The 10588-nt window shown below is 44.0% G+C and overlaps 2 protein-coding genes across 2 annotated transcripts; both read right to left on the reverse strand.

The window, feature by feature from the left end:
- Positions 1-951: 951 nt before the first annotated feature.
- CCR75_009765 (uncharacterized protein) lies at positions 952-1689 on the reverse strand (the record flags this gene model as incomplete). The annotated part of the gene is made up of 1 exon (XM_067967803.1): positions 952-1689. One exon carries the CDS (start codon positions 1687-1689, stop codon positions 952-954), a length of 738 nt encoding a protein of 245 aa, XP_067820047.1.
- Positions 1690-2488: 799 nt separating this feature from the next.
- CCR75_009764 (uncharacterized protein) lies at positions 2489-5959 on the reverse strand (the record flags this gene model as incomplete). The annotated part of the gene is made up of 1 exon (XM_067967802.1): positions 2489-5959. One exon carries the CDS (start codon positions 5957-5959, stop codon positions 2489-2491), a length of 3471 nt encoding a protein of 1156 aa, XP_067820048.1.
- Between the last annotated feature and the right edge of the window lie 4629 nt (positions 5960-10588).

Genomic DNA, 10588 nt, shown 5'->3' on the forward strand with positions numbered 1-10588 from the left:
AGCCTTGCTGATTCAGCAAGGCTACCTTCTCCTTCATCTCGTCAAGTTCATGTTGTATGAACTTGGCGATGGCTGAATGGAGGGCATCTCTGTACAAATTGGACAGCATTGCCAAGATTGCATCGTTCCCTACGGTCGAACTCATTCGTTCGACCACACTCCTTTCTATGCCACTTAGAAAGAAGTAGCTTTCATGGGAAACGTGATGCGTATTCCCACTATCATCTAACATGTCCATGTTAGATGAAGGAAATGTGGTCCTTGGACGGACTGCAAAGTGCAACCAGGTGTAACGGGGCACTACGACCTGTACTGCTTCAGTTCAAGTCCACTTCGCACTGCTTCAGTTGCGAGTGGTGCCTTACGTTATCTCACGCACACTAGTACGTGCTGAGGAAGGCTTCTCTTTAAGGTAACTAGCTTAAAGAGGGTAAAATGAAAACTGTATTAATATAATTAAGTATCTCTTCTTTCTATCTGTTAACTCTAACTTAATTATAAACTAATACTAAACATGCAATTGAAATCTTATCTTATCTTATCTGTCTCACTCTTTTCTTTACATCTACAGTTGATTAGTCTGCGGATAAATAGATATAATGGCCTATACTTATTTATGATAAGAATTCTGAACATTACTATTTAAAGTAATATCCTCCAAATATTATCTACCTTTTAGATAATACATTTATTAACAACCTTTTAGTGTTAATTTCATGTAACGATACACCCCGTTACAGAGGTTATCTACAAGGCCACGTGACATGGTCACTATAAAAATAGGTTGAACAAAAGGTTGCCAGTATTGAAATTATCTATTGCGGTGTTTGCTTAAATAGCATTGGCATGGGTATTTAGAGCTCAAGAAGCTTCACAGAACTATACCCCTAAGACTGTTCTTGACACTTTAATTGCATTACCTCGGAAATCGAACCGCAATGCAACGCAAGCTTAAGTCATGGAGTCAATTAGCGCACTGCGCATCGTTGAGGCAATGCTTGAAGGGTGAGCGTTCTGAAGCTTAAAAATACTTTCGACCACAGAAATCTCAGTTGACGTCGTGTCCAGGCCGCAAAATGCTGTCCAATCATTAACCACAAGTCCGGCACCAATGACATCACTACCACGATTTACCGTACCAGCCACAACGGGCACCTGCAATAAAGAGCTAAGTTCCTCTTGGTCCTCCACACTGGTACGCGGATGCACAAGGCAGCCTTGATTCGACAAGGCGCTATAGCTGCCTACGAGCGCGTTGCCCGCCACCGTCTGGCGAAATACCTCGACGCCAAGGGTGTCAGCCACAATTTCTTCCGTTTCACGATCCAGATCGGTGTGCACAAGCGCAACATGGTCGTTCGTAGCAATGCAGTTGCCCAAAGCCGAAAGTCGCTCCTCCACACGTTGTACTACGACGGTATCAGGCAAGGCATTGCGAATATGCTGCATCTCTTGGTCCGTAGTAGTACTCGGCAAAAGCAAACCGCGCTTGTTGCCTACAGCCACGCGGCCCACAAAGCGGCAGCCGGCGATGCTGGCGTGCACAACGGGAATGTGCTCAGCCAGCTCGGACTCGAACGTGCTGTAAAAGTTTTCGCTGCCGCCCACACACACAAGACAGTATGAGTTCGTGAGTTTAGAGAAAACACCAATCTCATTGCTATTTTCAAATTGGCAACGGGTTGCCATGACTGTGAGCGAATCGGTTACGGGCGAGGTAGAAACTGCTTTCTGTCTGATGAAGTTCTTATTTATAAATGGTAACCTGCGCGTCCTATAAATGTTACTTCATAAATCGCACTTTATGGATGAGCCAGAAAGATTGCGCTGCGAACAGTCCTCGATAACAAAGGCCACGAAGTTTTAATCTAATATTGCTTATACTCCATCCGAAATTCGGTGCAAATATTTCATTAAAACGATAACGGGAACGAAAGTTTTACATATCTTAAAGACGGCTATGAAGTCCTACGCTGATGCGTGGACATGATGATATCACAAGTAAAATTGCGCGCATGACAATGGCCAACCTTGCCAATTATTGTCTTCTGACTTTTCCGGAGCAAAAATTATTTTGCACTGGAGAGGCGTTATCGCTCAAATATCGGTTACAGTTCACTTGAGTACAAAACTGCTGACAAAGCTGCAGCCGATTGATTTGGCAAATGAGCTTTCGTAGATTGTTGTGGGTCTAACAGCGCTACTTGATGTGCCAAAGCTACTTCGTTCGACCTTACAATTGCAGGTTTCACTCCAAAGTAAGGATATTTGCTTTATTTACTGACGTAGTTCAAATTGTTTGAATGTGGCAACATTTCCGACGCAGCACAAAAGCTGTCGTCTAAAATCCCAACTGAACAAACGTGACTTGCCAGTGCGGTCACAAGACTACAAGCTAATCAAATATTAAATGGATTGTTTTTGTCAATTAAAACAACCTTTTAATATTTTCATTACGTTTCAGTAGAGCTACGTCCGTAGATTGAAATTAGGTACCACGACGGCGCGCAAGAATCGCAGCCAACTCGTCACCAACTCCTCCGCGTGCCGAACTGTCTTTCACATTTTCGCCAAATTTTCGAGCGGATCCCATCAAAGCCTTTGCTGACTTTTTCTTCGATGTCACAGCATGCTTTCGAGCTTCCTTTTCAGCAAGCTTTTTGGCTTTTTTTTCGGCAACACGGCGATTTCGCTCCGCTTCACGTTCGTAGCTACGTTGCTCTTGACGCTGAGCACGAATTGCTAGCTCCTCCTCGCGCTGCAATTCCAGTTTCTTGCGACGGGCCTTCTCTCGTTTCCGACGCTTACGAATGTACTCATCGGGCACACCAGGCGCCACATTAATCTGCATTGTAGATAGATCCCCGGTTATTTTGTCATGGCCACACGATACAAATTGAATCTGTTGTTGTGGTGTTCTCGAAAGCCCAGCACAAGTTGCTTGGCGCAACCGGACGGAGTCGTTAAAAGTTATCGGTGTCACGATGCTAGCCAACGAGCGAATTGCGTCAACAAGCGTCACCGCAATTTCCGTTTTTTTCTCCGATGAAAGTAGCTGGTCTTCAGGCATTTCGGTCGACATGAGTCCAATAACTTTGTCGTACACGCGCACTGGTGTGTAAAACCCCAGATCAGGGACGACCTCCAGTTGCTTACAAACGTCGTTACAGTAAAGTTTACCTGTAAACCGACAGTGGTGTCTGCGATTAAATAGCCCAAACTTCTTGCCAGTTGCTAAGCAAACCATGGTTGACTTATTGTCCATCCAATTGCTCTTGTCTGGCTCGGGAAGAAGCGGTTCTTGATGCACCTTCAAAATAAAGTACGGGTCTGCCAATGTGCTCATCACAATTTCCTGGATGGCAGTCAATCGTAAACGTCGACGAAGGTAAACGAGTGGTGGTACCCACGAGCTTTTAGGATCAATCAATGGCTGCCACGTCCGCTTTTCCATCAAATACAAATAATGGTCCGTGATGATAAAAATCCGTTCTACCTCTACTGCTGGAGACCCGTCTGGTGAGACTCCAGCTATTGAACAGATTTTCTTTATCGTATCCATAAAAACAATCTTTTCAGAATCACAATAATACTGTATAATTCCCATTACTGCTTCTCGGAGTGCACTGTCACGTAGATAATCTCCATCAAATGGACGGTAAATACTTACGCACTGCCTTTGCTTGTTGTTCGACGTGTAGAGTTTCGTAATGTCGTGACTTAATTGCAGCAAATGTCGTCGGCCAAAGTATTTTTTCCATGCCTTTTGAATGCGCATCACAAATGAACCCAGCTTTCTCTCTCGAAGCTTTTCAAGCTCAAAAAATGTTTCAGGCGTTTGTATAAAAACCATTGATTTTCCAAGCTGAACCTCGGTCTCAAGCTGCGGGAGCGACTTTGAGGCAGCCCGCAACACTGCCTGCGTGCCTTTCTTGTCAGACCCACGAAACTCGGGGTACGTCTCTTTGCTTAAGAGCCGAAATCGATCAATAAAACGTCCATAGTCGCCACGATAAGCGTAGCCGGCACGACGGACCTTCACATTTTCAAGAAGACCTAAGTATTTAATCTGATGAATTACGCGGCGGTCATCCAGTTTGTTCGGCTGTTTCTGGTCATTCGATTTGATGCACCGCACGTAGTGAGGGGTGCAGTCCATCAGTGCAGTTACAAGTGCTTCGCACTGTGAACGAATTTTGTATCCTGCCGTATTAGCCATGCGCTTATCATTTAAATCGATTTCTTCCGGGAAAACGTAGAGCATCAATTTATTCGACGTCTCGCTGATGATGAGAGCAATATCCTTGCTCAAGTGGTCCTTATTTGCATCTCCAAACCCATCGATACTGTATTGTACGTCGCCAGCGTAGTGTTTAATCTCGAATGTTTTGCCACGCTTCGAAAAATGGGGGTGTGACCCATGTATACCAGACACCTTTTCCAAAAAATTCGCATCGACACTTCCTCCTTGACGGGAATGCATCGTTTTGATCGTGTCGTCCAGAATAAGAAAAATACCAGACGTCGGTCGTCTTGCCTCAATCAAATCGCACACGACCTTATTATTAAAAAACGGAATCGGGGCCCATTCAATCCCTTCGCGTGCATACTCTTCCTGTTCGCTCTTAAGCGTTAGCTCGATAAAAATTTGCTGCAGCTTTTCGTTCACATAATTAATGCAAAACTGCTCAAATCCGTTCTTGTCGAAAACTTCAAACCCATAAATATCCAAGATCCCAATTTTCGTCATGTCATCAATTTCCAAATTTTCGCCGTGCTTTTCCGCCTTCTTTTCAACATCCAAAGCATTGTTTATGCGCTCGACCAAAAAGTCGAAAAGTCGGTCATAGACCGTCTTTGCAATCGAGTCGCGTTGCGCTTTGGCTTGGCTTGTATTCTGTGGCACCTCGTATGATTCAATCTTGCCTCCAGGTGCCATCGTCTGAAGTAATTTGTAGCAAAGTGCATGCTCCAAACGCGCGGCGTCAAGTCCCAGTAGATCACAGGCAATCTGCAAACTCTGACGGTCGCAAACAGACGATCCTTCTGCATCACCAACTGTCTCAGGCTGGAAATTTACATTGCCAATGTGCAACACTGCCGCGAGTGTCTGGATTACAAGTTCAATCTGTTTGCGTTTGATTCCCACATGCTGCATCGCCGTCATCGTCTCGTCAAACTCCTGAGCATCGTTCACATCGTCAACATCGTAGCAGCCACTGGCTTTGAGGTACTGATAGTTCTCACGTCCACCTCGATCCAAGTGAAGTTTTTGTTTGGCTGCAGGCGGCAAGCCGGCGAGTACTTGGTAGAAAATATGAAAATTGCGCTCCCCCTTGCCTGGCTTGACAACCCGCGACTTTTCTAGCAAGTAGTTAGTCACCTTTCCTCCTTGTGGGCGCCCGGCCGAGTCAAATAACAGCTCGAAGTACTTGCCAAAACGACTTGAATTGTTATTGCGTAGTGTTTTTGCGTTACCAAAGGCCTCAAGCAACGGGTTACTCTCTAAAAAGGTGCGCTTAACCTTGTCCACACCTGCACCACTGCCGCTGACGCCTGCAATGTAGTTTTGTATTTGTTTAGACGCCTCGGTCTTACCAGCGCCACTTTCACCGCTGATAATGACGCACTGATTGTCTTCCTCGCTCAGCATAGTGCGATAAGTCTCCTCAGCCGTAGCAAATACGTGTGGTGCCACGTCAATGCGAGGTTTGTGCTTATAGCCAAGCATACTTTTCTCGCCATAAATATCCAGCCACTTGTACGGGTTCACGACTACCAGCACGTGGCCGATGTACGAGTAAATAATGTCAGCAGCGTGACGCATCTTGAGGTTCTCAAGAATGGACGTTTCACTCACAGATGAAAGAAGTACGAGATCTTCCACGCCGACCACCACGCGCTCCTCCGTGAACAGCGCCTTCGGCTTGGCACTAGTTGTTGGGTTGCGACGCCCCATTGCCGAATGTGCGGAATTATTGTGTGACATGTGTAAAATGCCACAATCTCCGTTTCTGACCAATCAGGTGGTTTAGATCAAATATCAAATCAGAAACAAATAACGTTGCCGCAACCAAATTTTCCTTCATGTAAACATCACACGATATTAGAAATTGCATTATTCTAGAGGCGTGGTAAGGTCATTGAAGTAGCGGCCTGTAGGGTTATAAGCTTTGGTCAACTTCGGCTGCAGAAATCAGCTCGGATGGACAAGAGAAGAGAGGCAAGACAGATAATGTAACGGGGCACCTTCTGTGTAACGGGATGTCCCGTTACATAAATGTTATTTCTTATAAGAGAATCATAAATATTTTAACTCAAAAGTAATAAAGATATTTCTTTACATATTTCCTCTCATAGAAAATAATATTAATAATATTTTCTATGAGAGGAAATATGTATTGAAGTATCTTTATTACTTTTGAGTTAATATGTAACGGGGTCTCCCGTTACTTAAGTATTATTTCCTATAAGAGGATTAACAATAATTATATCCTACAAGAAGAAATTTATAAAGAAGTATAACATTATAATCTAATTAATTTTTACTTATATAGTTCCAATATAACCAAATTTGGTATTATTGATGCAATAAGACATTAATTGATTTAAGTCTAAATCTACACCGCCAATCATTTCAAGACACGATTGTGCGGTGCGCAAGGATGCGCCATACTTATTGAGATATTAATATAATAAATTCAGTAGTAGATAGAAGATCATTACGTAGGAAACTAAATGTATTACTACAGTTTTACTTTTTCTCTATTCTAAAGACTTAGTATAGACTTTTGAAGCCAAAGACACTTAGTCTCAGAAGAAAATTTTGTCTGTACCTTTGTGTGCATGGAATTTCGGGGCACCTGTCCTGGTAGCACTTCGTAGTCCATTCAACGGCCTACGCACGTTCCATCCAACATGGACATGTTGGAGATCACTCAGATGAGTAAACCTCGAATGGAGAGCGATCAAACGAATGTGTTTGCTAAAATGTTTGTCTGAGCCGGTTCTTAAAGATATCATACGACCCAAAGACTAACGGGTCGTGAAGCTTGAGCCCCAAGTGTAACGGAGCACTACGACTTGTACTGCTTCAGTTGCGAGTGGTGCCTTACGTCACTTCACGTACACTATTACGTGCGGAGGAAGACTTCTCTTTAAGACAACTAACTTAAAGAGGGTTAAATGAAAACTGTGTTAATATAATTAAGTATCTCTTCTTTCTATCTGTAAATGCTAACTTAATTATAAACTAATACTAAACATGCAATTGTATTCTTATCGATCTATCTCTTTACGTTTACAGCTGATTATTCTGCGGAATAAATAGATATAATGGTCTATACCGATTTATGGATATTAATTCTGAACATTACTATATAAAATAATATCCTCCAAATATTATCTACCTTTTAGATAACATATGAATTAATAACCTTTAAGTGTCAACTTCATGTAACGATACACCCCGTTACACCAAGGCCCAACATTTGGCACGTCCGGCTAAGTTGGACATGCCAAATTTCACTTTTGTCGCATCATCACTGATACGACGAGCTTCAATGACATCGTCTACTTCGACGAACCATCTTAAAAGGGAGTCGCCTTAACTTAAAGATTTATTTAAGCTTTCGGGTCCACGCGGAAGCATCGGCCCATTCGCAGCATGTAAATGTTGATGTCTCAACAGTGTTAACTGTTTAGGACCCTATTATATCACCACCTCTGTGTGTTGAGAGCCTTGCTAATGAAGCAAGGCTACTTTCTCTTGGGCCCCCGTCGAGTTCGTGTTAACTGAACTCGACTATGGCCGCATGCTGTTCATCTCTGCCCGGAGTATACAGCATAGCGCCAACGGCTGGCCCGCTTACGACCGACCGCGAGCCGAATTCCGGGCTCGGGCAGAGCTTCTGGATTTGAAGCGGGGCAAGCGTGACATTAACGCTTATGCCCAACATACACGATACCTGGTCAGTTGTATCGTGAGTCATCCAATTGATGAACAAACGCAGGTAACTGTGTTTGTCAAAGGTCTTGCAAACGGACCTGTTAAAACCCGCCTGTTCCGGCTAAAGTTAGAGTCCCTTCACCTTGCGATCTCTATAGCGGAACAAAAGGGCTTTAGCCTGAAATAGGCTTTCATTCACTCATGTGCATATCGTCCACTGAGACGACAAGAAAATAGAGGTCCAGAACCCATGGATCTCTCGTATGTATAGCGAGAAACCTAGCTCTTCATCTTATCATTGATCGTATGTCAAAGAGTAGAATAATCTTTCGTTAATGGATCTGATCAATCGATTCTATCAGATCCTTATGCGTGAACAGGCTGTCACGTTCACAGCAGTAAGCACCCCAAGCGGAATGCTATGGGAATGGCTAGTTATGCCACAGGGGCTTAGTAATGCCCCTGCGACATTCAACGGATGTCTAACAAATCTGTTGAGATCGGTGCAGGATTTCGCACCGAGTTATTTTGATGACGTCTTCGTACATAAACGTTAAGTCGACGCTGAAGTACATCTAACCCCACGTCCGAAAGGTTCTTACACTTATGCGTAAGCATAAGTTGTATGCAAATCTCAAGAAGTGAAAATTCGCTGCAAGCAAAATACCACTTCTAGAGTCCATCGTGGGTAAACACGGTGTACGCCCTTATACGGAAAATATCAAGGCGATAACCGACTGGCCTGTGCTAGTCGATGTAAAGGCACTTCGAAAGTTTCTCGGCTTAGCGGCGTACTTACACGAGTACTCCCGCAATCATGCCGAAATTACAGCACATCTTTCTTCTTTGTTAATGAAAAATGTAAAGTGGTCATGGTACACTGATTGTCAGCGTCCGTTAAGAATATCAAGCAAAGCTTGATGCAATCGCCAATCCTGGTGATGGCGGACCAAGATAGACCAATCATGTGGTCTGTGACGCCAGCGATTTTGCGATCGGCTGTGCGTTAATGCAATTTTACACAGACGGCGCAGAGCGCACCGTCTGCTATTAGTCGCGTCAGCTTCATACAGCTGAACGCAACTATCCACTGTATAACACGGAACTCCTTGACATGAGATATGCACTGGCTAAGTTTAGGTCAATCTCCCAAGAGATCGACCTTTCATTTGTTATACGGACCATGCGTCGTTACGCCCGGTCCCCACTTCTCGCATATAATGGCGAGATGGTTGTTTTTCTTCGCAAATTACAACTTTTCCGTGAAATATAAGCCAGGACGACTTGATGTCGTTGCTAATGCCTTTTCGCGCCGGCCCGATTTTAAGCCGGCTGCGCAAAACAACAGTGACGATAAGCCTACTAATGCAACAAACGACAATGAGCATGAGCCCACTCTTGCAACAATAAGTGTTCCGTCGTCAACATTACTTAGCGACGTTAGAAGCGCCTATCAAGAAGATAAGGCTCTTAAAGAGTTGATGGGTCAACTTAAAAATCCATCACAACAATCCTTAAAAGGATTGTCAAAATTGTATCGATTCTCAAGGGATCGATAAAAAACACGCAATAGTATACTTTGCTACACAGCCATTGCTAGCAACACACCTCGTGTCGTCATCCCCAATCATAATGATTTGCATTTACGCATCATGTATGACTGTCACGACGCACCAATAAGTGGGCATCGTACACGTGAGAAAACTTCTCAAGCTTTTTTTAGAGTAACTCTTATTCAAGGAGTAAGGGATTCGCTCAAGCAAAGGACAATCTAGCTCTTATTTATCACGCATTGACTCAACAGTTAATACAAAAGGTGCAAATGTTGATTCAATCCACGTTGAAGTGGACACACTCAGTAATAGCGCTAATGCTATTACTGACTTTGATAACGATACTGAAAGACTCAACATCGAAAATAATATTCTTAGTGAGAGCAATAATGCTCTCACTCAAGAGGATACAAAGCCTGTTCGTCCCGAGCTAAAGCATGATAGTCTTGGGGCAGAGTCTGGTTTCTACGAATCAGACGTTCCACTACATCCTTCAAGGATGAGATCTTTTAGAGAGCTGTCACCAGCTCGTTTTGAAGGGAATGATGTGCCGTTCGTTCGCCAGTTGATCAGTGTCAATTTGCGCACAATTTTTCAACGGGTGACGAGAAAGATTATCGACCGTCACCGCTAACTCGCGACGACGGGATCGCTCGTGATTTATGTCCTCCCTTTAATAATGGAGGGTGTGATCGAGTCACGATATTACTCGGGTTTGGCGAACGAGGCGAACCCGATATCCCCTCCTCCTCTACACGCATTGACAGATTTGAGTGGTGAAAAGCGTTTCATTGTTGAATACTTCTCGAACCACCGTGATGTGAAAGGGGTTTGAACGAGTTATCTCGTTTGTTGGCGAGGGTATATACCCTTGCATGATTGTTGAGAACCTCGTTCCCGACTAATAATCGACGTACCGGGTAGTACGACGAGGCCCATCCTCCTCGACAGAAGGTCCTCACAGAATGAGCGCTTTTCGCGCTCGTAAAAGGATTGGAGGTTCTCACTCCCTTCGCGCATCTCACAAGAGAATGAGCGTCCTCCAATAAGCTTGTTTAAGAAAGTATGTTTCCTTAGGGACACGACC

The sequence above is a fragment of the Bremia lactucae genome (assembly GCF_004359215.1).
Source record: "Bremia lactucae strain SF5 chromosome Unknown BlacSF5_NotPlaced_49_SHOA01000009.1_1371882bp, whole genome shotgun sequence".
NCBI classification, from domain to species: domain Eukaryota; phylum Oomycota; class Peronosporomycetes; order Peronosporales; family Peronosporaceae; genus Bremia; species Bremia lactucae.